Source organism: Lepidochelys olivacea (assembly GCF_965140295.1).
Source record: "Lepidochelys olivacea isolate rLepOli2 genome assembly, chromosome: 1".
Taxonomy (NCBI): Eukaryota; Metazoa; Chordata; order Testudines; family Cheloniidae; genus Lepidochelys; species Lepidochelys olivacea.
Genome location: NC_140411.1, coordinates 353,415,564 through 353,441,730, shown reverse-complemented (window position 1 = coordinate 353,441,730; position 26,167 = coordinate 353,415,564). Strand labels below are relative to the sequence as shown.

Here is a 26,167-nt window from a genome sequence, read left to right as displayed (position 1 = left end):
TCTAGGTGGAGGAAGACAGAATCTCGGCAGAGATGTCCAGCGTCTGGGATTCAGCAGTCTGTGGGCTGAGCTCCCCTGGTCTGTAGAGAGGTGCAGACTGGGAGATGGGGGTGGGGAGCGGAAGGCACAGCCCCTGTTGGAGCTCCCAGAGCAGATGGGCATGACCCACCTGCCGGGGTCGGAAGCGCCCGGGATAGCTACGTGGGGCCATGGCAATGTGTCACTAATTGGACCCGTATTTGCATTTTACACATAGCCCTGACCCAGGGAGCTGCCTTTCCCTTGGCCGGTTCCAGTCCCACCCAGAACTCTTCCTGCCCCAGCTGGCTGAGTGGCTATTCAACAGCTGCTGCGTTCCTCCCCAGAGGTGGCTGCATTTCAATGGTGGGTGAAGGACACCCCTGTGCGTGTGTGAATGAACAAGCTGCTCCATGTGTGGGACTCTGCTGAGCTCAGTGGGGCTCGTTGTGGGTGCAGCGGGCTACTGGATACCTGGGCACAGCAGCTTGCAGGGTGGGTTGGGGGTTCCTCAGACCCCAGAGAGTGAGTCTGAAGGGCAGAGATACAGGAGAAATCACCTGTTCCCTACCCTGCCCCAGGGCCATATTGCCTCCTCCGTGGCTTGGCTCTGCCCGCTCAGCCACTGGGCTCCAGCCTTGCTGCCCATTGACGTGAGTGGCCTATGGATGGACGGGCTGGCCCTCTGGATCCTAGTCGGGCTCTGGCTGGCTCTGCGCAGCGGGGGAAGGCCCCGCTCTGCTCTGGGCGGCTGGGGTGTGCACAGTGTAACTCCTCTGCACGTCCCTCGGGGTGGGGGGCATGGACAGTCGCTTTGCTGGTTTCAGGGTAGGACCAAGCCAGTCTCTTTCCTGGGCTGCACCTGCGTCCTGGCCCGGGGCTGCTCCAGGCACTAAGCAGTGACTCCGCCGTGGTGTCAGCGGGGTCCAGCTGGTGACTGCTGCAGTGCGCCCGGTGTGACGGGGCCGTGTGCCCGCGCGGGGGGACGGGTCCTCGGGAGCCTGCGGAGCAGAGCGTATTCCCACGCGGCCGCTGGGGCTGGGCTGTGGGTTTGGGGGGAGTGCGGGCGGGGGGGGAGGGCTCATGGCACGGATGTCCCCGTTTACTGGAGTGGGGGCCAGTCACTCTGAGCAGGGGTGGGGGGCGAAGTCTCCCCACCCCGACCTGCGCCCTTGCTGGGGTCCCTGCTTGGGCGTCGTGTTCGTGGGCAGACCCAGGTGGGCTGCGGCATGGCGTGGTGCTGGGCAACCCTCTAGAACGACTCGGAGGGAGGGACGTGCAGCTCGGCCGGGGGGGCCCTTCTCCGTAGCCCCCTCGCTCAGGAGCAGGGGGTTATTGTATCTCTCGCGTGACTGCAGCTGGAGCCCTGGGGCCCACAAGTCCAGGAGGAGGCAGGTGGAGTGGAGAGAATGTAAGAACATAAGAACGGCCAGACTGGGTCAGACCAAAGGTCCATCCAGCCCGGTATCCTGTCTACTGACAGTGGCCAATCCCAGATGCCCCAGAGGGAGGGAACCTAATAGGTAATGATCTAGTGATCTCTCTCCTGCCATCCCTCTCCACCCTCTGACAAACAGAGGCTAGGGACACCATTCCTTACTCATCCTGGCCAATAGCCATTAATGGACTTAACCTCCATGAAATTATCCAGTTCTCTTTTAAACCCCGTTATAGTCCTAGCCTTCACAACCTCCTCAGGCAAGGAGTTCCACAGGTTGACTGTGCGCTGAGTGAAGAAGAACTTCCTTTTATTTGTTTTAAACCTGCTGCCCATTAATTTCATTTGGGGGCCCCTAGTTCTTATATTATGGGAACAAGTAAATAACTTTCCCTTACTCACTTTTCTCCACACCACTCATGATTTTATAGACCTCTATCCTATCCCCCCTTAGTCTCCTTTTTTCCAAGCTGAGAAGTCCTAGCCTCTTTAATCTCTCCTCAGAAGGGACCTGTTCCAAACCCCTAATCATTTTAGTTGCCCTTCTCTGAACCTTTTCTGATGCCAGTCTATCTTTTTGGGGATGAGGGGACCCCATCTGTATGCAGTATTCAAGATGTGAGCGTACCATAGATTTTATATAAGGGCAATAAGATATTCTCCGTCTTATTCTCTGTCCCTTTTTTAATGATTCCTAACATCCCGTTTGCTTTTTTGACTGCTGCTGCACACTACGTGGACGTCTTCAGAGAACTATCCATGATGACTCCAAGATCTTTCTCCTGATTAGTTGTGGCTAAATTAGCTCCCCGTCATATTGTATGTACAGTTGGGGTTATTTTTCCCAGTGTGCATGACTTTACATTTATCCCCATTAAATTTCATTTGCCATTTTGTTGCCCAATCACTTAGTTTTGTGAGATCTTTTTGAAGTTTTTCACAATCTGCTTTGGTCTTAACTATCTTGAGCAGTTTAGTATCATCTGCAAACTTTGCCACCTCAGTGTTTACCCCTTTCTCCAGATCATTTATGAATAGGTTGAATAGGATTGGTCCTAGGGCTGACCCTTGGGGAACACCACTAGTTACCCCTCTCCATTCTGAAAATTTACCATTTATTCCTACCCTTTGTTCCCTGTCTTTTAACCAGGTCTCAATCCATGAAAGGATCTTCCCCCTTATCCCATGACAGCTTAATTTACATAAGAGCCTTTGGTGAGGGACCTTGTCAAAGGCTTTCTGGAAATCTAAGTACACTATGTCCACTGCATCCCCCTTGTCCATGTGTTTGTTGACCCCTGCAAAGAACTCTAATAGATTAGTAAGACATGATCTCCCTTTACAGAAACCATGTTGACTTTTGTGCAACAATTTATGTTCTTCTAGATGTCTGACAATTTTATTCTTTACTATTGTTTCAACTAATTTGCCCGGTGTCACGGAGTGTGGGGGAGCCCAGGCCCTGCACCCCCCTTCCTGGGATTCACTGAGACTCTCAGCCAGCCAGTAAAACAGAAGGTTTATTGGACAACAGGAACACAGTCCACAACAGAGCTTGTGGGGACACCCAGGACCCCTCAGTCGAGTCCTTCTGGGGGGCAGGGAGCTTAGACCCCAGCCCTGGGGTTCCCTGTGTTCCTCCACCCAGCCCCAAACTCAAACTAACCCCCCACCCCAGCAGGCTCCCGTTCCTGGGCAGAGGTGTTACCTCCCCCTCCCCCTCCTGGCTCAGGTGACAGGCTCTCAGGTCTCCCATCCCCAGGGCACATCCCCAGGTCAACACTCCCCCCTCCCTGCTGCGTCACATCCTCACACCCGGTACTGACGTTAGACTTACCGGTCTGTAGTTGCCAGGATCACCTCTAGAGCCCTTCTTAAATACTGGCGTTACATTAGCTATCTTCCAGTCATTGGGTACAGAAGCTGATTTAAAGGACAGGTTACAAACCGTAGTTAAGAGTTCCACAATTTCACATTTGAGTTCTTTCAGAGCTCTTGGGCGAATGCCATCTGGGCCCGGGGACTCGATACTGTTCAGTTTCTCAATTAATTCCAACACCTCCTCTAGTGACACTTCAATCTGTGACAATTCCTCAGATTTGTCACCTACAAAAGATGGCTCAGGTTTGGGAATCTCCCTCACATCCTCCGCCGTGAAGACAGAAGTAAAGAATTAATTTAGTTTCTCTGCAATGACTTTATCGTCTTTAAGTGCTCCTTTTGTACCTCAATCGTCCAGGGGCCCCACTGGTTGTTTAACAGGTTTCCTGCTTCTGATGTACTTAAAAAACATTTTGTTATTACTGTCATGGAGTTCCAGGTGATGCTTTGGAACTGCTTCCTGCGAAGCCAGTCAGGACTTTGGGGAAGTTTCCTTTCTGTGAGCAGATTGTTTTTAGGACACACAGCTCACACAACTTTTACCTTTCTGGGTTTGACCTTGGAGCATTTAGCATTCTTTGCCCCTCCGTGCGCTTCCCCCCAGTGAGTCCACTCAGGTGGGGCTCCTGGGGAAGCCAGAGGGTCCTGCCCCCCAACTTCACAGTTAGACGTGACTTTCAGCCAGCCAGTAAAACAGAAGGTTTATTAGACGACAGGAACATGGTCTAACACAGAGCTTGCAGGTGCAGAGAACAGGACCCCTCAGCTGGGTCCATTTTGGGGAGCAGTGAGCCAGACAACCACGGCTGCACTTCACTCCATGTCTCCAGCCAGCCCCAAACTCAAACTGTCTCCCGCCCCTCCTCCTCTGGGCTTTGTTCCTTTCCCGGGCCAGGTGGTCACCTGATTCCTTTGTTCTCCAACCCTTCAGCTCTCACCTTGCAGGGGGAAAGGGCCAGGCCGTCAGTTGCCAGGAAACAGGGTGTCGGCCATTCTCTGTGTCCAGACCCCTGCACACACCTGCCCTCTAGGGCTCTGCAAGGATCATACACCCTTACCCCACCCCCTAGATACTTAAGAACTGCCTAGGGGAAACTGAGGCACCCCCACACTATTCAGAGGAAACATTAAGAACAGTCCCGCTTCGTCACAATTACCTTTTGAGTTTTTTGGCTAGCTGTTCTTCAAACTCCTTTTTGGCTTTCTCTTACGACATTTTTACATTTAATTTGGCAGTGTTTATGCTCCTTTCTATTTACCTTACTAGGATTTGACTTCCACTTTTTAAAAGATGCCTTTTTATCTCTCATTGCTTCTTCTACATGGTTGTTAAGCCGCGGTGGCTCTTCTTTAGTTCTTTTACTGTGTTTTTTAATCTGGGGGATACAATTAAGTTGGGCCTCTATGATGGTCTCTTTGAAAAGTGTCCATGCGGCGTGCAGGGAGTTCACTCTAGTCACGGTACCTTTTAATTTCTGTTTAACTAACACTCCTCATTTTTGCATAGTTCCCCTTTCTGAAATGAAATGCCACCGTGCTGGGCTGCTGCGGTGTTCTGCCCACCACAGGGATGTTAAATGTTGTTATATTACGGTCACTATTTCCAAGCGGTCCTGTTCTAGTTACCTCTTGGACCAGATCCTGCGCTCCACTCAGGGCGAGATCGAGAGTTGCCCACCCTCCATCCCCCCAACATGCAAGAAAAGCTCCACGGCCCACATGTGCCAAAACAGCTGCTTTTCTGCATACAGAGGCCAGGGCCGGCGTTGCGGGGTAGGAAGCAGGGCAGTTGCCTGGGGTCCCCCCACCACAGAGGCCCCCACAAAGCTACATTGCTCAGGCTTCGGCCCCAGGCAATGCGGCTTCTGCTTTCTGCCCTGGACCCCTGCGAGTCTAATTCTGGCCCTGCTTGGTGGACCCCCTGAAACCTGCTCACGGCCCCCGAGGGGCCCCGGCCCCCTGGTTGAGAACCACTGGACTAGACAATCCCCGTCTGGTCCGGGCTCCGGGAATCTCCAGGGGGAGGGGGAGGGCTGCTGCGCCTCTGCCTTGTCAGGACCCAGTGGCACGGCCTGCCTGGCGGGATCCCCCACTGCACCCTCACCCACGTGGAGAGATCCCCGCGCCCCCAGGGACTCCTGTGCACTGGGGTGGGAGCAGGGTGCTGGGCGCTGGCCCCTGGCCCCTGGCGCTGGCCCCTGGGTGGGATCTGGGTGGCTAGAGCGGTGCCGGGTCCTAGTTTTTGGGGGGCTGGGGAGGTGTGGGTCCCCCCGCTCTGCCCAGGCCTTGCTGTTTGCAGGAGATGCTGCTGCCTGCCCTCCTGCCGCGTCTGAGCGGGAGCCAGGCAAGCGGGGAGGAGCAGGTGCCTTCCTGTAGCCAGGGAAGGAGGAATTCAAGGGGGCTGGATGGAGCCCTGCTCCCCCCCCAGGTCCCTGCCTCTAGGCGCCACACCCTGTTGACCTCCAAAGGGGCTGGGGGGGGGCATGCCCCGGTCCTCTCCACCCTAGCCAATGTGGGGGCCTCTGCTCCCTCCAAGCCGTGGGGTGGCATGTCCCTGACAGAGCTTCATCCATTCTGGACAGGCTGCAGACAGGGGGCCTGCCCCCTCCCCGAGCTCGTATGCCCAGTGGGCCGGCTGGCGGCCCCGTGTGTGTCGTGGTGCCCTGCACAGGGTGCCCTCAGGGTGCCCGCACCGTCGACCCCGCTCCCTCCCCACCCAGCACCCCAATGGGCCCCCCCGGTGCCTCCCCCCCGATGGCCCTTGCATCCCTGCCCCGTGACTGGCACCCATGAATGCAGCTCGCCGTAGCGGTGAGGGCTCCAGGCCATGCCCCCCAGGCTTGCCCACGCAGCCCTGCGGGGATGCTTGACCCTGGCTCGGAGAGGCCCCCTGCAGGGAGCTAGCCCAGCAGGTGTTCGCACTGGCCCCTTGCCCGCTCCAAGCAGCTGTGGGAGCCGGACGCCGAGCCCCACCCGGTTCACAAATAGCTCAGGATTAGCAGCTCAGCTGGGCCTGTAATCCCGCCTGCTTGCAGCCGTCCTGCTGTGCCAGCCCAGGGCTTCCTAGCCCAGCTGGCTGGCTTCCCAGGGGCCCGGCCCCTCTTACGCCCTGCCTTTGTGCCGGCCTCGGGCTGGCCTGAAAGGGGGCAGGGTCCTGGTACCAGCCCGGCCCACGCAGTCACCCCCTCGCTGGCCCCGCTCTCTTCTCTGCCCTTTCCTAGGATTTGTCTTCCAGTAGCCCTAGGGGTTGGGGCAGGCGGGGGCCGACTCAGATGGGGGGGGCGGCAGGGGGGTTGGGCTGGGCGGGGTGCCGGCTCTGATGGGGGGTTGGGCCACGCATGGCACCGGCTCTAACAGGAGCAGGCAGACATGGGATGGGAGCTTTTCCCTGCCCGCCAGTCCCCTGCCCTCCTGCAAAGCCACCTGGGGCCAGGCCGCGATGACTGCCATGGCCCCGTGCCACGGGGGGGGGGGGGGCTTACGGGGAGCCCAGCCTGCCCTCTCTGCGCAGCTGTGGCCGTGCGTGTGCCAGGCTCCAGGGGCGGGGGGTCCCTGTGGGGCACAGGGCTGCCCTCATGTAATGCTCTCCCCCTCTCTTTCTGCAGCGACTTCCTGATCCTCCCAGGCTTCATCGATTTCACAGCGGACGAGGTGGTGAGTCCAGCCCCTGGGGCGTTCGCCGGGGTGTCCCCTGGGCCCGGCGCTGCCAGCCCCTTGCACCCTGGGGTGGGCAGTGCCGTGCTGCCAGGCATGGGGCCAGGGCAGCACCAGAGCTGGGGGGTTTTAACACTGAGCCACCATCCCCCATAGGCGGGCCCCTCCGCCGTCCGCTCACGCTCCCTCTAGGTCTAGGGTGTCCCACTGGGGGTGGGACATTGGGCTGGAGTGCATCCCCCCAACCCCTTGTCTGCCTGGGAGCAGCATCCCCGGGGCCCATCAGGGATGCTGTGGGGTTGAGCTGCAGGAGGGGAGACCGGGGAAGTGGTGTCCCCACCATGGGGCCTGCAGGACAGCCTGGGGGCCCGGGACGAGCCCGTTGGGGTTCCCTACACGGCCGTGGGTCTGGGCTCTATGCTGCATGGATGATGCATTTGCCCCGTCCTCCAGCTTGCAGGCCCCTTGCCTGCCTGGCCCAGTGCCTCGGGGAGAGGTGTCATCCAGCACCCCGGCCGGCGTCTCCCTGACCCCGGAAACGTGCACAACCTGCAGTGCCGGTGCCTGGGGCTTGCAGAGGCTGGGGGACGGGCAGATGCTGTGCCAGCTTGCGGCACTCCCTGGCAGGGAGCGGCGCTGAAATGGGGCCGGTGCCCTGTGTGGGGAGCTGGCCCGGGGCTGGGCTCTGAGCAGGGAGCGGCGCTGAAATGGGGCCGGTGCCCAGTGTGGGGAGCTGGCCCGGGGCTGGGCTCTGAGCAGGGAGCGGCGCTGAAATGGGGCCGGTGCCCAGTGTGGGGAGCTGGCCCGGGGCTGGGCTCTGAGCAGTGAGCAGCGCTGAAATGGGGCCAGTGCCCAGTGTGGGGAGCTGGCCCGGGGCTGGGCGCTGAGCAGGGAGCGGCGCTGAAATGGGGCCGGTGCCCTGTGTGGGGAGCTGGCCCGGGGCTGGGCTCTGAGCAGGGAGCGGTGCTGAAATGGGGCCGGTGCCCAGTGTGGGGAGCTGGCCCGGGGCTGGGCTCTGAGCAGGGAGCGGCGCTGAAATGGGGCCGGTGCCCAGTGTGGGGAGCTGGCCCGGGGCTGGGCGCTGAGCAGGGAGCGGCGCTGAAATGGGGCCGGTGCCCTGTGTGGGGAGCTGGCCCGGGGCTGGGCTCTGAGCAGGGAGCGGCGCTGAAATGGGGCCGGTGCCCAGTGTGGGGAACTGGCCCGGGGCTGGGCTCTGAGCAGGGAGCGGTGCTGAAATGGGGCTGGTGCCCAGTGTGGGAAGCTGGCCCGGGGCTGGGCTCTGAGCAGGGAGCGGTGCTGAAATGGGGCCGGTGCCCAGTGCGGGGAGCTGGCCCGGGGCTGGGCTCTGAGCAGGGAGCGGTGCTGAAATGGGGCCGGTGCCCAGTGTGGGGAACTGGCCCGGGGCTGGGCTCTGAGCAGGGAGCGGTGCTGAAATGGGGCTGGTGCCCAGTGTGGGAAGCTGGCCCGGGGCTGGGCTCTGAGCAGGGAGCGGCGCTGAAATGGGGCCGGTGCCCAGTGCGGGGAGCTGGCCCGGGGCTGGGCTCTGAGCAGGGAGCGGTGCTGAAATGGGGCCGGTGCCCAGTGTGGGGAACTGGCCCGGGGCTGGGCTCTGAGCAGGGAGCGGTGCTGAAATGGGGCTGGTGCCCAGTGTGGGAAGCTGGCCCGGGGCTGGGCTCTGAGCAGGGAGCGGTGCTGAAATGGGGCCGGTGCCCAGTGCGGGGAGCTGGCCCGGGGCTGGGCTCTGAGCAGGGAGCGGTGCTGAAATGGGGCTGGTGCCCAGTGTGGGGAGCTGGCCCGGGGCTGGGCTCTGAGCAGGGAGCGGCGCTGAAGCCTGGCACAGGTGTGGGGGAAGCTCCCGGCCCCGCACGGTCTGGGCCTGGCCTGAGCGTTGTTAGGGCTCCCCTGGAGGGGAGCCCTGGGGCCTGTGGCTCCGCCGTGCTTGGGGTGGGGGCGCTGTGCTCCAGCGCAGCCAGTAACGGCTCTAACCACCTGCCTGCGCCGGCAGCCTCTCTGGCTTCCCGCGCTCGGGGCTGGCCATGCTAGGCTGTCCTCGTGTCCCCCGGGCAGGCCCCTCCCTCACCCAGCTGCAGTGGAATTAGCGAGCGGGTGGCTGGTGAAGCAGATGGGTCAGTTATGGGCCTGCCGTTCCCATTCTGTGCCCGCGAGCTCGGGGACTCAGCTGGAGATCCAGAGCCCTGGGGAGCCACGTCTGTTCTGAATCCGATTAGGAGGGAGCGGGGTGTAGTTGTTAGAGCAGGGGGCTGGGAGCCAGGACTCCTGGGTTCTACCCTGGCCCTGTCACAGACTCCCTGTGTGTCTCGGAGCGAGTCCCTTTCTCCATCTAGGCCCCCATGCCCCCGGACAGTGGTGACCTCCCCTGGGCTGACGTGACGCCTAGCTGGCAGTAGCCCCTTGGCTGGCAGCCGTGCAGAGTCGAACTGTGGAGCCCTGTGTGGGGAGCCCGAGAAGGGGCGAGTCCAGGACCCTTAACCCCAGAGCGCAGAGTCAGGTCTCTGCAGCCTACGGCTCGAGCCCTGTGACCAGTGACTGCTGCTAGCCAGCTCTCCGGGGCCACCAGGGTGTCACGGAGTGTGGGGGAGTCCAGGCCCTGCACCCCCCTTCCTGGGATTCACTGAGACTCTCAGCCAGCCAGTAAAACAGAAGGTTCATTGGACAACAGGAACACAGTCCAAAACAGAGCTTGTGGGTACAACCAGGACCCCTCAATCACGTCGCAGCTCCCAGCCGGGAATCTAGCTCTGCAGAGAGCAACATTTCAGGGCTAATCAGGTTCCCAGCTGGGCTGGGCTCTGGTGCAGGTTAGGCCTGGGAGCTGGGAGCGGAGCAAACATGCCCAGGTTGGGAGCAGGGATGGTGGGGAGGGAAGGCCAGCTGGGGCGGGGGAGAGCCAGCCTCCGTGAGCTCTCCTGGCACGGGACGTGGGGCGACTGGCAGATGCCCCGTCTGAGCTCCCCCAGGGCAGGGCTTGAGGCCCAGTGCGCTCTGAGCTCTCCTGGGGTGGGGGTCAGGGCCCAGCGCGCTCTGAGCTGTTCTGGCTTGGGGGGTAGAGTCAGGGCCCGGCGCGCTCTGAGCTCTAGGGCCAGGACCCAGTGCACATGGGACGTGCTTGTATGAGCCACCAGGCCCCTCCAGCAGCCTCCCTCATGGCTGGCAGACTGGAGCAGCCGAGTTCCCTTGTGGCTCGGGTGGTGGGGTGGGACCCAGGAGCTCTGGAGTCTAGTCCTGGCACTGCCCCCGTGTTGTCTGTGCCATGTCCCCTCAGCCTGCGCGCTGCGGTGTGCCCACAGGGAAGGGCCAGCTTGGCACAGTGCCCATGGTGGGCACTGCCCAGTTCTGCAGCTGGCACCTCCGCAGCTCCGTGGGCTGCATGACAGGGTTGGGCGCGGCCGCCAGTCCCATGTGCCCTCGGGTCCTGTGTCCATCACAGGCCCCTGCCGTGATGCCACTCCCCAGCCAGCTCCCTGCGGCGTCGCCTGGGGCCGTGGGCTGGCACAGGGCGGCCGACGCTGAGTAGTGCCCAGTGCCTGGCTGGGAGGAGGCATGGAAAGGCCCTTCACTGGGGAGCTCAGCACTGGGGGCTCCGGTTGTAGGGCAGGGCTTGAGCTGTCCCTGGGCCACTCAGCCTGAGAGGGATGGGCTGTGGGGGGCCGGGAGTCCCGCCGAGCCAGCCGGGTGAGCCTGGGGGTAGTGAAGAAATACAGCAGCTGGCCCCGTGGGGGGAACACGAGTGGCTGCATGCTGCAGCCTGCAGAGAAGGAGCCGTGGGGTGGGAGGGAGTGTGGCCTCCTGAGTATGTGGGGCAGGAGCTGGAGGAGGGCTGGGACCCCCTGTGGGGTTGAGCACGGAGCCGCTGGGCAGGGGCAGGCCTGCATCCTAAGGGAGCCCTGTGTGAGCGGTGTCTGGCCCCCCCAGCCCCAGCCCCGTGGCTCTGATGTTGGCCAGCACTGGGCAATTCCTTGGCAGCCGGGACCCCCGTAATCCGCGGGCGGGGGGGTCCTGCCCTCTGACAGTATAGCTCCAGGCACCTGTCGGGCCCTATCTAGGTGATAACGCTTGGTGAGCCACGGGCACTAGGGTGGGGGCATCTCCCCTGTCCTACGCCCTGCTGCCCCAGCCGGGGAGGAAGCACCTGGCCTGGGGCATCTCCTGGCATCGGGCATGGCTGCTGGGCAGCCCTGGGCTAGGGTTGGTGCTGGGTTCACGGGTCTGTGCTCCCCCCCACCCCCGGAGGGTTAATGCTCTGTACCCCCAGGACCTGACCTCGGCGCTGACTCGCAAGATCACCCTGAAGACGCCGCTCATCTCGTCGCCCATGGACACCGTCACCGAGTCAGACATGGCGATCGCCATGGCGGTAAGAGTGGGGCGGGAGGGGTCCAGCCTGTCCGGGGCAGGGGCTCCACAGCTCTGATGTTCCCGTCCCCAAGCCTCTCGCTGGAGACCGGCCCCAGCCCTGAGCGTCGGGCAGCTGGGCTGGGCGCCTCGTGAGCACCTTTCCCCTGCGCTGCCCCGGAGAGGCCGTGCCCTGCCCCCACCACGGGGCACCCCGTTGCTCCATGGGGCCGGCAGAGGCTGACCCGTTCTCTCCCCGCAGCTGATGGGCGGCATCGGGATCATCCACCACAACTGCACCCCGGAGTTCCAGGCCAACGAGGTGCGCAAGGTCAAGGCAAGTACCAGCCGTGCCCTGGGGCAACCGTGGCACCAGGAGACTAGCTCTGGTCAGACGTGGGGGGGCCGGTCTGCTCTGCCCCTCCTCACCCATCACCTCTCAGGACCCTGGTCCTTTGCAGCCCCACCCCACCCCAGTGTCCGCGCCATGGTGCCCCCATGGAGCCGTTTCCGGCAGACGCCTGTGCCGGGCCTTGGCATACGGCTCTGACGGGCTTCCCAGCCCCATGTAGGTTAACACCCTGAGAGGGGATCTGAGCCGCGTGGACACACCCGGAGCTGCCCCCTTGGGCCTGCCAGGCGGTTCCCAGAGCCCCAGGGCATCCGGGTGGCTGTGGAGGGAGAGGTTTGCCCCGTCTGCTCGGTGTCCTGGTACCAGCAGGGCTGGGGATGGAGCCGCGAGCTCCTGGCACCCCGCTGCCGGTGTGCACGCCGTGGGGAGCGCCAGGCTGAGTCAGGGGTGAGGTGTCACCCCCCAGGGATCGTGGGGCAGTACCAAGGCCAGTGCGCACGTGCACACACACCCCCCTTGGGGAGCGTGGGGGCAGGGTGGGGCGCTGTGGGGTCGGGTCTCTGGAGAGCAGGGCTGTGGGGGTCAGTGGGGAGAGTGGCGCCCCCCGGGGAGGGTGGGGCACTGTGGGGAGAGTGGCGCCCCCCGGGGAGGGTGGGGCACAGTGGGGCGCTGTGGGGGTCAGTGGGGAGTGTGGGGCAGAGTGGGGCGCTGTGGGGGTCAGTGGGGAGTGTGGGGCGCCCCCCGGGGGGTGTGGGGCGCTGTGGGGGTCAGTGGGGTGTGTGGGGCGCCCCCCGGGGAGTGTGGGGCAGAGTGGGGCGCTGTGGGGGTCAGTGGGGAGTGTGGGGCGCCCCCCGGGGAATGTGGGGCAGAGTGGGGCGCTGTGGGGGTCAGTGGGGAGTGTGGGGGAGTGTGGGGCGCTGTGGGGGTCAGTGGGGAGTGTGGGGCACCCCCCGGGCGGTGTGGGGCAGGGTGGGGGTCAGTGGGGAGTGTGGGGCACCCCCCGGGGAGTGTGGGGCAGAGTGGGGCGCTGTGGGGGTCAGTGGGGAGTGTGGGGCGCCCCCCGGGCGGTGTGGGGCAGGGTGGGGCGCTGTGGGGGTCAGTGGGGAGTGTGGGGCAGAGTGGGGCGCTGTGGGGAGTGTGGGGCAGGCTGGGGCAGTCGCGGGGTCGGCGGGCGCTTGCGGGAGGCTAACCCCACTCTGTGCTGCAGGCCCCCGGGCGGTGACTCCCCCTCTCCCTCCCCTGCAGAAATTTGAGCAGGGCTTCATCACGGACCCGGTGGTGATGAGCCCCACACACAGCGTGGGGGACGTCTTCGAGGCCAAGCTGCGCCACGGCTTCTCGGGCATCCCCGTCACCGAGACGGGCAAGATGGGCAGCAAGCTGGTGGGCATTGTCACCTCGCGGGACATCGACTTCCTCACCGAGAAGGACTACGCCACCTACCTCAGCGAGGTACCGCCCGCCCGCCCGCGGGACTCTGGGGACCTGCCCCTGACACAGCCGCCCCTGCGGTCGGGGCTGCGTCTCGCGCCAGCCTGTCCCCCATCCGGGGGGGCGGGGGTGGAATGCGCTGCCCTCTGGTAGCTCATCCCCCTGGACATGGCGGCTGCGATGCCAGGCACCCAGTTCTGGGGGTTGGGAGGCGCACAGGCCCAGGTGCGTGCAAGGGGGCAGGGGCAATGGGGCAGGGCTTTTGGGGAGAGGGGGCAGGGCACCAGGGTGGAGGGACGGGGCTGTTGGGGGAGGGGCGCGGCACTGGGACCCATGTGCTGTTTGGCCCCGCAGGTGATGACGAAGCGCAATGACCTGGTGGTGGCGCCCGCCGGGGTCACCCTGAAGGAGGCCAACGAGATCCTGCAGCGCAGCAAGAAAGGTACCAGGGAGCTCACGCTGCCCGCCCTGCCCTGGGCACGGGAGAGAACTGGCCCGCAGCCCCTGCTAGCCCCGCCCTGGGCCCCCCGCACACCCTGCTGCACCGGTGCCCCCCGCGCCCCACCCGCAGCCCCTACTAGCCCCTCCCTGGGCCCCCCGCTCACCCCGCCCCGCCGGTGCCCCTCGCTCCCCACCCACAGCCCCCCGCTAGCCCCGCCCTGGGCCCCCCGCACAACCCGCTGCACCGGTGCCCCCCGCGCCCCACCCGCAGCCCCTGCTAGCCCCGCCCTGGGCCCCCCCCGCACGCCCCGCCCCGCCGGTGCCCCCCGCGCCCCACCCGCAGCCCCCCGCTAGCCCCGCCCTGGGCCCCCCGCTCGCCCCGCCCCGCCGGTGCCCCCCGCGCCCCACCCGCAGCCCCCCGCTAGCCCCGCCCTGGGCCCCCCCCGCACGCCCCGCTGCACCGGTGCCCCCCGCTAGCCCCGCCCTGGGCTCCCCGCACACCCCGCTGCACCGGTGCCCCCCGCGCCCCACCCGCAGCCCCTACTAGCCCCTCCCTGGGCCCCCCGCTCGCCCTGCCCCGCCGGTGCCCCCCGCGCCCCACCCGCAGCCCCCCGCTAGCCCCGCCCTGGGCCCCCCCCGCACGCCCCGCTGCACCGGTGCCCCCCGCGCCCCACCCGCAGCCCCCCGCTAGCCCCGCCCTGGGCTCCCCGCACACCCCGCTGCACCGGTGCCCCCCGCGCCCCACCCGCAGCCCCTGCTAGCCCCTCCCTGGGCCCCCCGCTCGCCCCGCCCCGCCGGTGCCCCTCGCTCCCCACCCACAGCCCCCCGCTAGCCCCGCCCTGGGCCCCCCGCACACCCCGCTGCACCGGTGCCCCCCGCGCCCCACCCGCAGCCCCTGCTAGCCCCGCCCTGGGCCCCCCCCGCACGCCCCGCTGCACCGGTGCCCCCCGCGCCCCACCCGCAGCCCCCCGCTAGCCCCGCCCTGGGCCCCCCCCGCACGCCCCGCTGCACCGGTGCCCCCCGCGCCCCACCCGCAGCCCCCCGCTAGCCCCTCCCTGGGCCCCCCGCTCGCCCCGCCCCGCCGGTGCCCCTCAGTCCCCACCCACAGCCCCCCGCTAGCCCCGCCCTGGGCCCCCCGCACGCCCCGCTGCACCGGTGCCCCCCGCGCCCCACCCGCAGCCCCCCGCTAGCCCCGCCCTGGGCCCCCCCCCGCACGCCCCGCTGCACCAGTGCCCCCCGCACCCCACCCGCAGCCCCCCGCTAGCCCCGCCCTGGGCCCCCCGCACACCCCGCTGCACTGGTGCCCCCCGCGCCCCACCCGCAGCCCCTACTAGCCCCTCCCTGGGCCCCCCGCTCGCCCCGCCCCGCCGGTGCCCCTCGCTCCCCACCCACAGCCCCCCGCTAGCCCCGCCCTGGGCCCCCCGCACACCCCGCTGCACCGGTGCCCCCCGCGCCCCACCCGCAGCCCCTACTAGCCCCTCCCTGGGCCCCCCGCTCGCCCCGCCCCGCCGGTGCCCCTCGCTCCCCACCCACAGCCCCCCGCTAGCCCCGCCCTGGGCCCCCCGCACACCCCGCTGCACCGGTGCCCCCCGCGCCCCCCCCGCAGCCCCTGCTAGCCCCGCCCTGGGCCCCCCCCGCACGCCCCGCCCCGCCGGTGCCCCCCGCGCCCCACCCGCAGCCCACCGCTAGCCCCGCCCTGGGCCCCCCGCACACCCCGCTGCACCGGTGCCCCCCGCGCCCCACCCGCAGCCCCTGCTAGCCCCTCCCTGGGCCCCCCGCTCGCCCCGCCCCGCCGGTGCCCCCCGCTCCCCACCCACAGCCCCCCGCTAGCCCCGCCCTGGGCCCCCCGCACACCCCGCTGCACCGGTGCCCCCCGCGCCCCACCCGCAGCCCCTACTAGCCCCTCCCTGGGCCCCCCGCTCGCCCCGCCCCGCCGGTGCCCCCCGCGCCCCACCCGCAGCCCACCGCTAGCCCCGCCCTGGGCCCCCCGCACACCCCGCTGCACCGGTGCCCCCCGCGCCCCACCCGCAGCCCCTGCTAGCCCCTCCCTGGGCCCCCCGCTCGCCCCGCCCCGCCGGTGCCCCCCGCGCCCCACCCGCAGCCCCCCGCTAGCCCCGCCCTGGGCCCCCCCCGCACGCCCCGCTGCACCGGTGCCCCCCGCTAGCCCCGCCCTGGGCTCCCCGCACACCCCGCTGCACCGGTGCCCCCCGCGCCCCACCCGCAGCCCCTACTAGCCCCTCCCTGGGCCCCCCGCTCGCCCTGCCCCGCCGGTGCCCCCCGCGCCCCACCCGCAGCCCCCCGCTAGCCCCGCCCTGGGCCCCCCCCGCACGCCCCGCTGCACCGGTGCCCCCCGCGCCCCACCCGCAGCCCCCCGCTAGCCCCGCCCTGGGCTCCCCGCACACCCCGCTGCACCGGTGCCCCCCGCGCCCCACCCGCAGCCCCTGCTAGCCCCTCCCTGGGCCCCCCGCTCGCCCCGCCCCGCCGGTGCCCCTCGCTCCCCACCCACAGCCCCCCGCTAGCCCCGCCCTGGGCCCCCCGCACACCCCGCTGCACCGGTGCCCCCCGCGCCCCACCCGCAGCCCCTGCTAGCCCCGCCCTGGGCCCCCCCCGCACGCCCCGCTGCACCGGTGCCCCCCGCGCCCCACCCGCAGCCCCCCGCTAGCCCCGCCCTGGGCCCCCCCCGCACGCCCCGCTGCACCGGTGCCCCCCGCGCCCCACCCGCAGCCCCCCGCTAGCCCCTCCCTGGGCCCCCCGCTCGCCCCGCCCCGCCGGTGCCCCTCAGTCCCCACCCACAGCCCCCCGCTAGCCCCGCCCTGGGCCCCCCGCACGCCCCGCTGCACCGGTGCCCCCTGTGCCCCACCCGCAGCCCCTGCTAGCCCCGCGCCCCACCCGCAGCCCCCCGCTAGCCTGGCCCTGGGCTCCTTGCACGCCCCGCTGCACCGGTGCCCCTCGCGCCCCACCCGCAGCCCCCCGCCAGCCCCGCCCTGGGCCCCCCGCGCCCCACCCGCAGCCCCTGCTAGCCCCTCCCTGGGCTCCCCGCACGCCCCGCTGCACCGGTGGAAAAATTGGAGAGAGTCCAGCGAAGGGCAACAAAAATGATTAGGGGTCTGGAACACATGAGTTATGAGGAGAGGCTGAGGGAACTGGGATTGTTTAGCCTGCGGAAGAGAAGAATGAGGGGGGATTTGATTGCAGCTTTCAACTACCTGAGAGGTGGTTCCAGAGAGGATGGATCTAGACTGTTGTCAATGGTAGCAGATGACAGAACAAGAGTAATGGTCTCAAGTTGCAGTGGGGGAGGTTTAGATTGGATATTAGGAAAAACTTTTTCACTAAGAGGGTGGTGAAACACTGGAATGCGTTACCTAGGGAGGTGGTGGAATCTCCTTCCTTAGAAGTTTTTAAGATCAGGCTTGACAAAGCCCTGGCTGGGATGATTTAATGGGGCTCGGTCCTGCTTTGAGCAGGGGGTTGGACTAGATGGCCTCCTAAGGTCCCTTCCAACCCTGATATTCTATGATCCCCCCCATGCTCTTTAAGCGGGGCTCCCTCCCCTTGCTGACTCTGCGGATAGTTCTCCGGGGCTTGGAGTAGAGGGAGCCGCGATGGTGGTGCCCAGAGCCTGGGCGCTGGAGTGGACTGGGGCGTGTGGGGCAGCCCGTACTCGTAGGGGGCCAGCCCCCCGTGCTCAGAGCAGCTTGGTGGGCTGGGCGGTGTGGCCGAGGTTACAGCGTCACTAGCAGCTGATGTTCGAGGAGGGGGCTGCCGGGGCGGGGTGCTGAGCTGGGCTGCGGGCACTGGCTTGTCTCTGGGCAGGACTCAGGTGGGCTGAGCTGGGGAACGGGGCTGGGGGCAGCGGGGCCATTGGCCACGACCTCATGGTGGAGCCGGCCCCACTACGCGTGCGGCTGGGGGGCTCTGCCGGGTGCCCCCCTCACCGCTGTGCCCTCCCCGCACCAGGGAAGCTACCCATCGTGAACGACAGCGACGAGCTGGTGGCTATCATCGCCCGCACGGACCTGAAGAAGAACCGCGACTACCCGCTGGCCTCCAAGGACTCGCGCAAGCAGCTGCTGTGCGGGGCGGCCATCGGCACCCGCGAGGACGACAAGTACCGGCTCGACCTCCTCACGCAGGCCGGCGTCGACGTGGTGGTGCTGGTGGGTACCGGGCTCGGGGGGCTCCCTGCTGCTCCCGGCCCAGCAGCCTCCCTGACCCCCGGCACAGCAAGGGTTAAGGGCCTGAGATCCTTGCACAGCCACGCCAGATGCTTGGCACCTCCCCACTGGGGTCAGATGACCCCACCCCGCCCCAGATTGGATCATCTGGTGGGCCTGGTGTCTGCCACCCTGGGTCAGATGCTCCCTCCCGTCAGACCTCTTAAACTCCCTGTCTGCCGCCCCAGCCAGAGCAGGGCGGCTGGTCCTTGGAGCAGGGTGTGTGTGGGGATCTCGAACGTGGGGCCAGCCTCCAAGCCTGAGGAACTGGATTGGTCCCGCACCATTGCGGGCACATGCTCACCGGGATACCAGTGTCGCGGAGTCCCCGGGCGATGCTCTGGAACTGCTCCCCGTGAAGCCAGTCGGGACTCTGGGGCAGTCACCTTTCTGTGAGCAGCCTGTCCGCAGGACACACAGCTCACCCAGCTTCCACCTTCCTGGGTCTGACCTCGGAGCCTTCAGCTTCCTCTGCCCCTCTGTGCACTTCCCACAGCGAGTCCGCCCATGCGGGGCTCCTGGGGAAGCCAGAGGGTCCTGCCCCCCAACTCCGCAGTCAGACGGGACTCTCAGCCAGCCAGTAAAACAGAAGGTTTATTAGACGACAGGAACATGGTCTAACACAGAGCTTGTAGGTGCAGAGAACAGGACCCCTCAGCTGGGTCCATTTTGGGGGGCAGGGAGCCAGACAACCACGTCTGCACTTCACTCCATGTCCCAGCCAGCCCCAAACTGAAACTCCCTCCAGCCCCCCCTCCCCTGGGCTTTGTCCCTTTCCCAGGCCAGGAGGGCACCTGATTCCTTTGTTCTCCAACCCTTTAGCGCTCTCCTTGCAGGGGGGAAGGGCCCAGGCCATCAGTTGCCAGGAAACAGGGTGTCGGCCATTTATGTGCCCTGGCCCTTTGCTCTGCAACAATTACACCCCCTTACCCGGTTTCAGAGTAGCAGCCGTGTTAGTCTGTATCCGCAAAAAGAAAAGGAAAAGGAGGACTTGTGGCACCTTAGAGAGTAACCAAGCTCACTTCATCGGATGCATACTGTGGAAAGTACAGAAGATGTTTTTATACACACAAACCATGAAAAAATGGATGATTATCACTACAAAAGGTTCTCTCCCCCCACAAATACAGACTAACACGGCTGTTACTCTGAAACCTGTCAAAAAGAAAAGGAGTTCTTGTGGCACCTTAGAGACTAACCAATTTATTTGAGCATGAGCTTTCGTGATTCCTAGGGCCCTTCTAGACGCCAGGGGGCAGTCAGCAGTGGGGGTCAGTGTGGGGGCAGTCAGCAGTGGGGGTCAGTGTGGGGGTGGGGCCGGAGCGGTCTCTCCTGCTCCCTTCCTGCTCTGACTGTGGTCTCGTCCCCCCCACAGGACTCCTCCCAGGGCAATTCCGTGTATCAGATCAGCATGATCCATTACATCAAGCAGAAATACCCCGAGCTGCAGGTGATCGGTGGGAATGGTGAGTCTCTGGGGGCCCCAGCCCTGGCCGGCGGGTGCAGGGCGGGGCGCTCAGGGGCCGTGGCTCGGATGGGCACAGCGCTGAACACCTGGGTGGTACCTCTATGACCTTGCTCCAGCAAGGGCCGTATGGCGCTGCGTGTGGGGAACCACTGCCGGAACGCCCCACGCGGCACGTCTGGGCCCGGCCCTCTGCTCGCTCCCCGGCACGGCTCCAACGGCTGGGACTGCGCATGGGGCAGGGGAATACGTCCGACCACCCTCTCTCGGGACAAGGCTAGTCTGGGAGCAATAGGCTGTGTGGGACCCATCCCCAGCGGGCTGCACATGTACAAGTCCCACAGGTCGTTGGGGCTGATGAAAGCAGGGATCTTCCGCCCGCCCCTGCACCGAGGGCCCCCCTCAAGCTGAGGGAGCCCCTGCCCCGTTTGTTCTGGGCAGCCGAGTACCACGCTGCTGGTGGCAATTGCTGAGCCTAGGCGGAGCTGGTTCACTGAGACCGGGAGTCGTAGCAGACCCTGCCTGCCCAGACTGTTGGAGCAGCCTTGCCCGAGCCAGCAGAGCGTGGCCCGGGGCACTGCCCGCCAGCGCCCTCCTGCACCTGCTCTGCCCTGTCCATCCTCCCCGGCCCGAGAGGCCATGGCAAGTCTCCCAGCCCAAGGCCCCAGTGGGTCCTGCTGCAGGGTGGGGAGAGGGGCTGGGATTCCCGGTCTGAGAGCGGGCCGGGCGGGGCCCTGGACTCTGCCCCGGACTCTGCCCCGGGCCCGGTGACCAGGTATTTCATGGCTGCCTTTGCTTTCGTCTCCTGTTGGATCCACAGTGGTGACAGCGGCGCAGGCCAAGCACCTGACGGACGCGGGGGTGGATGGTCTGCGCGTGGGCATGGGCTGCGGCTCCATCTGCATCACGCAGGAAGGTAGGGGTGAGCTCCGGGCATCGCGGGCCCTCGCAGCCCCAGCGGGGTCAGCAGTGCCTGGCGGGGCAGGAAGGGCCCGGACCAGTGTCGCGCTGGGCAGAGGCGTAGCTGAGGCTGGGTGGGGGCTGCTCCGCCCCACCCTCCCCTTCCCCCCCCACACTGCTGGAGGCCTCCGGGCCCCTGCTCGGGCCAGGTTGGCGCTGCAGGGAACGGCTTCTCCTGTGCGCACGGCTCCTGGCCTTTGTCGGCGGGGCTGACGCCTGCGGCTGGCAGAGGAACCCAGCCCCGTGCGGTGCCCAGCGCGTCAGTGGCCCACCTGTCGCCCCCCACGCCTGCCCTGGTGCTGACGCTCCTGTCCCTGGCTGCAGTGATGGCGTGCGGCAGGCCCCAGGGCACGGCCGTGTACAAGGTGGCGGAGTACGCCCGCAGGTTCGGCGTGCCTGTGATCGCGGATGGCGGCATCCAGACGGTGGGGCATGTGGTAAAGGCGCTGTCTCTAGGAGCCTCTACGGGTGAGTGCGACTGTCGCCGTGGGGCCAGCCTGCCTGCCCCCTCCCTGTGCAGTCAGTGCACCGGGTGGCACTAGGGGATGCTGTCCTGAGGGAATGGGGCAGGGGCTCAGCAGGGGGCTCAGCAGGGTGCTGGCTGCGGCGTGCCACGGCTGGGTGCATGAAATACCACGTGCCTTGGGTTGTTGGATTCCACAGGCGAATTCCCTCCACGCTGGGGGTGCTGGCCCCCGAGTCTTCAGGCAGATGCCCAACACGTGGTGGCCCCTGCGCCCCCAGACAGCCCCGTTCGGCCCTGACGTGGCGATTGCTGCAAGCACGGAGACGGGGGGCTTGGGAGCTGAGCAGCCAGGCACCCGTTGTGCACCCTGTGGGCTCGGGGGCTGCGGTCGAGCCCAGGTGTGCTCGGGGGGGGGGGGGCCCGGTCTCTGCTGTGGCACTAATGTCACCCGTTCCCTGCCCCTCTCCCCGGCGCCCGGGCAGTGATGATGGGCTCCCTGCTGGCGGCCACCACGGAGGCCCCGGGCGAGTATTTCTTCTCCGACGGCGTGAGGCTGAAGAAATACCGGGGGATGGGCTCGCTCGATGCCATGGAGAAGAACAGCAGCAGCCAGAAGCGATACTTCAGGTATGGGGCAGGGGCAGGGGCAGGGCCCCTCTGTCCAGCCTGGGGTGGGGGCTGGGAACGCAGCCTGCCCGGCAGGCGCTGATACAGCTCGGGGTGGGGCCCAGGGGCAGTAGGGCAGCTGGGGGGTGGGGGCGGGCAGGCTGGAGGCAGGATCCCGTTGGGGAGCACAGGCTGGCGCGGGGCCCCCCATAACAGCCTCCGTGTTCTTCCCCCCAGCGAAGGGGATAAGGTGAAGGTGGCGCAGGGCGTCTCCGGCTCCATCCAGGACAAGGGCTCCATCCAGAAGTTCGTCCCATACCTGATTGCGGGCATTCAGCACGGCTGCCAGGACATCGGGGCCAGGAGCCTCTCCATCCTCCGGTGAGGGGCCAGGCTGCGGTTCTCACTCAGCCCTAGGCAGGCTGTCCTGGGAGGGGCCTGCCTGGGGCCGCCCTGGGGCTGGGGCCTCTGAGAAAATCAGCCCCGCCTGGCCCCAGCAAGATCCTGGGCTGTCCCCTCCCAGGGAGGGGGAGACAGGTGGCATCTGAGGGGTGGGGAGCCAAGCTGGGGGAAGCAGCTGAGCTTCCCGCCCCAGTGCTCATCCCCCCAGACCGCGCTGAGGGCGTCTCACACGGACGGTGGCCACAGCACCCGGGGGTGCCACGGGACGGGAGAGGCCAAGGGGCGGCTGACCAGGCCCTGGGACAGGTCCGGGGCCCCATTAGCTGGGCAGTTACGTCACTGAGTCCCGGGGCTCTGGTAGCAGGGCCCTGGGTGGGGTTAGATCCCTGTGACGGGTCGCAGTTACTGCCTGGGGCCAGGACACCGTAGCAGGGCCAACGTGGCTGGGCAGCCTTGTCGTGGCACCTGTGTGGGCTGGCCTGGGCCAGGTTGTCGTGGGGGGGATGGCGCAGCCTGGGCCAAGCCAGGTTGCCATGGGCGCCGGCATGGGGCCTGGCGGGTTGCTCTGGCAGACTCGCTCGTGTGCGCACTCTGCCCTGTCCCCCGCGTGCCCCCTGGGCCGGTCGCAGGTGCCTCTGCCTCACTCCTAGCCGCGCTGTCTCTGCTTGCCAGTTCCATGATGTACTCGGGCGAGCTGAAGTTTGAGAAGAGAACCATGTCGGCCCAGATCGAAGGCGGCGTCCACGGCCTCCACTCGTAAGTGCCCTGCTGCTTCCCTGCCCCTGCCCCGGCTCTGGCTGCTGCTTGGCAGCCTGTGGTTACCCAGGATGCGGTGCACGGCCTGGGGGGCGTCCCTGCATGTCCTGACTGGCTGGGGGGCTGGGTGCAGGCAGGGGCCCTCCTGTGACCCCGCAGCCCCCCGGGCAGCCAGCTCAGTGCCCCCCGTCAGTGCCCAGCTCCCCACCGTGCACTGGCAGCCGCGACCATCCCAAAGGTTCCTCTGCCCCCTTCACCGTGTGCCGACCAGGATCCTTCTCCTCCCACCCTCTCTTGCCAATCTGGCATGGGGTGCGCTGTGGTAGCGCCGAGGTGCCCTACTCATGGATCAGCCCCCCGGACGCTAGGTGCTGTACAAACACACGTTGGGAGGGTGCTCCTAGTCCCCAGGAGCTCAGCATCTCTGGGTGAGACAAGAGACACCAGGTGGAAACAGGCAGAGTGGAAAGGGTGGGTCAGCCGGATGGCCGGTGGTTGAACAGCTGCCTGGAGCCGGGTTCCCTGCTAGAAATCCCAAATGTTCTCCTCCCTTTTGGAGGGCAGCCGAGGATTTCTCTGGGGGTGGGGAGGGCCAGGGTGGATCTGTGGAGCGCCCTATGCCCGCTCCCCGCTCTGGGTGGGCAGCAGGATTGTCACTGGGGCAGGCAGGGACCCTCCTCTGTGCTCACTCCACGTGGTGCGCTGGGAATGTGGCTAGCCTGGTGGAGAAGGGCTGCCTGCAGCCTCGCTCCACGAGGCCCGGGGAGCCGAGGACTCCCAGCCTGGCCACAGATCCCTACTCAGCGCTGCGGACAGCCTTGCCCGGCGTGGGGGGCAGCCAGCGGAAGATGGAGAGCGCTGCACATCCAATATTCCGGCGCCGAGCCCCTCCCGTGACACAGCTCGGGGATGGCAGCCAGTCGCTGTGTCACAGGAGGGCTGTGCCTGCCACCCCTTGCCAGCTGGGCGCGACCCTGGCATCATCAGTCTCCAGCCCCTGTCCCCACTGGGCACCCGCTCTGCTGGCAGCAGGTGACTCTCCGCGCTGGGGCCTGTTCTGCCAGGCGAGGGAGGTGAGGGCAAAGGCTGGCAGCAGTGTCCTGCTGGCAAGGAGGAGTTGTTACCGGAGCGAGAGAGCTTCTCCACACGTCACTGACCCCACAGATGCCCCCAGAGGCCAGGCCTGGCCCGTGCAGTACTGGGCACTGTTGCGGGCGGTGTGTGTCTCTGGCAGCCCCCTGCGCTGTCCGCAAGGGAGCGGATCCCAAATGCTCGCCTGTTCTCCCCTTCACAGCAGGGTGATGTTTGGCTCCCTGCTCCTGCATCTGCCCCGGGGTGTGGTCTCTCTCTGAGCACCGGTGGGACCCCAGGGGGTTGGGTTAGCAGCCCTCTGCCAAGGGACTGTGTATCGTAGGTAGGACGCTTGGAGCCATCACGGTATCGCCTGTTATTACTCGTGTTTATTCCAGTAGTGCCTAAGGACCAGCTGAGCTCAGGCCCCCTGGTGCTGGGCGCTCCACGAACCCAGGGTAGCAGAGGGTCTCTGCTCGAAAGAGTTTAGTCTAAATTGACCAGATGGCTTTGGCGGGTGAGAGCCACTTGCCAGAGCCATCGTGAGCGGCCTGTGGCCATCCACCCTGAATACAGAGGGAGCAGCCTGCAGTTCCCGGCAGGCAGAGCTCTGCCTTGAGCCCGGCCCCTGAGGGCAGCGCCTGGGCACTCAGGCTCTGGAGGCCATTTCTGACCCAGAGGCTGCGTGTGGTCACGTGCCAGCCCACCCCGGTTAACGTGCTGCCGACGGACGGCTCCCAGGTCGGGCCGCATGGAGTGAGCACCACAGAGACCCTGACTGTGCTCGGCCTGCGAGGCCAGCCGTGTGATCTCAGCCCCGCACCGAGTGCTCCTGTGGCACGGGGGGCGAATCGGCAGCGTATCCGGGAGATACGGGCCATGGCCTGGAAACGCCAGCATCTTTCATCTGTTGGCCCGTGGGAAGGCTGCAGCCTTCGATTCGTTCTGGGCAGGAGGAGCGTTTAGTTTCACTTGGTAAAGTCTGCGTGGGCACATCTGGGACGTGGGGGGAGCAGCAGCGGGACCCACAGCTGGGAGTCTGGGTGTGAGTCCAGTCTAGCATCCAGGCGGGGTCTGTGGGAGGAGCAATGTCCCATTGCCAAAGTCGACACTGCTTGCTTTGTCGGAGGGATCTTCAGATGCAGGCTGAGCCCTAGGCAAAAGGCTGCACTGAAGAGTGTAAATGTCTGTTCAGGAGACCGGCCCTTCAGCGAACGCTGCGGCTTCCCAGACGCGCGCTCAGCCTGGCTGGCGCCTGGCCGGCTGATTAGGGGATTTTCCCTTCGCTTTCCAGGCTCTCTCTCAGCTGGGAGCTCCGTTTTCCTCTCCCACGTTCTCCCTTCGGTAACTCAGGCTTTTAACCACGCCAGCGGCATCTGGGCCTGAGAGCGTGGCTGTGACTGGAGTGTGAGAGGTGGGAGACGGGCTGGATTCGTGGCCCAGACTAGCCCGCGAGCCCAGCGTGCAGACAGGCTAGCGCTGTGATGGAGCAGGGTAGAGAATCCACTCAGGTCCTTCAGGGCCTGGTCTGTTGCACCTGGACGACTGTGGGAGCGTCCCCAGATAACCAGGGACATGCCCCTGGCCGGGCTGTCAGCAGCTTCCAGCCTTCAGGGGTGGGGGGGGTTACACCTCAGGGCAGCTTAGCCCGTCTCCCCAGGCCCCTCCCAGCAGGGAGGTACCAGGATGCCCCTGCCCGGAGCATGGCACCCGCACGTTTGCCCATATTCCCTAGTGCCGCAGAGGATCATCTTGTGCTTGGGTGAGGCGGGGCTTGTGCTGTAGTGGAGCTGGCTGGCTGGCTGGCCTGTCTGTCTCCTCGCTCTTTGGCTGAGACTCGAATTCAGCCCCTGCCCTGCCTGGGGGGGGATTAGAGCGGATGGCACCGGCTCAACCCTCCCCTGCCTCTGCTGGCGTTAACTCCTCTGCGCCGTCCCCCCTCTTCCCGGGCAGACTGCAGGCTTGCTGGGCGGGCTCCCTGCCTGGGGGCACGCTGCGGGGGGGGGGGGTTAGCTGAGGAACACTTTGCTGCCAGCTCCTTTACTTGTTTCATTTCCTTCCCCTGATGATGTCTGGTGCCAAAGGCACTTTCCGACCTAGTGGCCAAGCCAATCTCTCCGGCTTCCTGCCGTGTGATGACCTCATTCCATTGCATGTTGGACCCAGCTGGGATCTCTTCCCCTGGGTGAGAGCCGTGTCCTAGGCTGTTGGTCCTTCTCCGCCAGAACCCGCCCGTCCGGGGATGCTTGTCTAATTCTCTCCCTGCTGGAGTGAGCTGTGAGGGGAGCGTCCAGTTAGAAAGAGATTCTCTGGCCCCCCAAAGGGGCCCTCCTCCTTGAGCTCCCACTCCTCCCGCGCCCTGTAAATAGGGACTCTTTGCTGGAGGCTCCTATTATTGGTACCCAGAAAGTGTCTGCAGCCCTTCAGCCAGCCGTCCGTGGCCCTCCAAACAGTTTGGCACCAGCTGGGAGCTTGGCACTGGAGCCCAGGACCGCCTGCACCCCACTGTAAGGGCAACCCAGGGTGCAGCTCCTCTTTCCCAGAACGTAGAGACCAAAGAAACTGAGTCATGACTGATCATGGGACGGCAAGTTGCCCCGTTGGTCCTGCCCGGCCCACAGAACGCACAGAGGCTCGGGCCCAGATGAACATGTCC

The 26,167-nt window shown here is 66.1% G+C and overlaps 1 protein-coding gene across 8 annotated transcripts in view; it reads left to right on the top strand.

The window, feature by feature from the left end:
• IMPDH1 (inosine monophosphate dehydrogenase 1) overlaps nucleotides 1-26,167 on the top strand; it is a gene marked incomplete at its 3' end in the record, with an annotated part of 45,086 nt that overhangs the window by 9,118 nt on the left and 9,801 nt on the right. For 3 of the 8 annotated variants that reach the window (XM_084634444.1, XM_084634440.1, XM_084634443.1), the window contains exons 3-14: nucleotides 6,943-6,991; nucleotides 11,265-11,366; nucleotides 11,607-11,681; nucleotides 12,942-13,148; nucleotides 13,482-13,569; nucleotides 17,529-17,728; nucleotides 19,161-19,251; nucleotides 20,059-20,166; nucleotides 20,535-20,678; nucleotides 21,159-21,303; nucleotides 21,520-21,663; nucleotides 22,357-22,440. In XM_084634444.1, the coding sequence (XP_084490570.1) occupies nucleotides 6,943-6,991; nucleotides 11,265-11,366; nucleotides 11,607-11,681; nucleotides 12,942-13,148; nucleotides 13,482-13,569; nucleotides 17,529-17,728; nucleotides 19,161-19,251; nucleotides 20,059-20,166; nucleotides 20,535-20,678; nucleotides 21,159-21,303; nucleotides 21,520-21,663; nucleotides 22,357-22,440 (1,437 nt within the window). Of the gene's footprint in view, nucleotides 1-6,942; nucleotides 6,992-11,264; nucleotides 11,367-11,606; nucleotides 11,682-12,941; nucleotides 13,149-13,481; nucleotides 13,570-17,528; nucleotides 17,729-19,160; nucleotides 19,253-20,058; nucleotides 20,167-20,534; nucleotides 20,679-21,158; nucleotides 21,304-21,519; nucleotides 21,664-22,356; nucleotides 22,445-26,167 lie in introns of those variants that run through there. The other 5 variants (XM_084634442.1, XM_084634441.1, XM_084634445.1 and 2 more) reach the window with 5 other exon arrangements.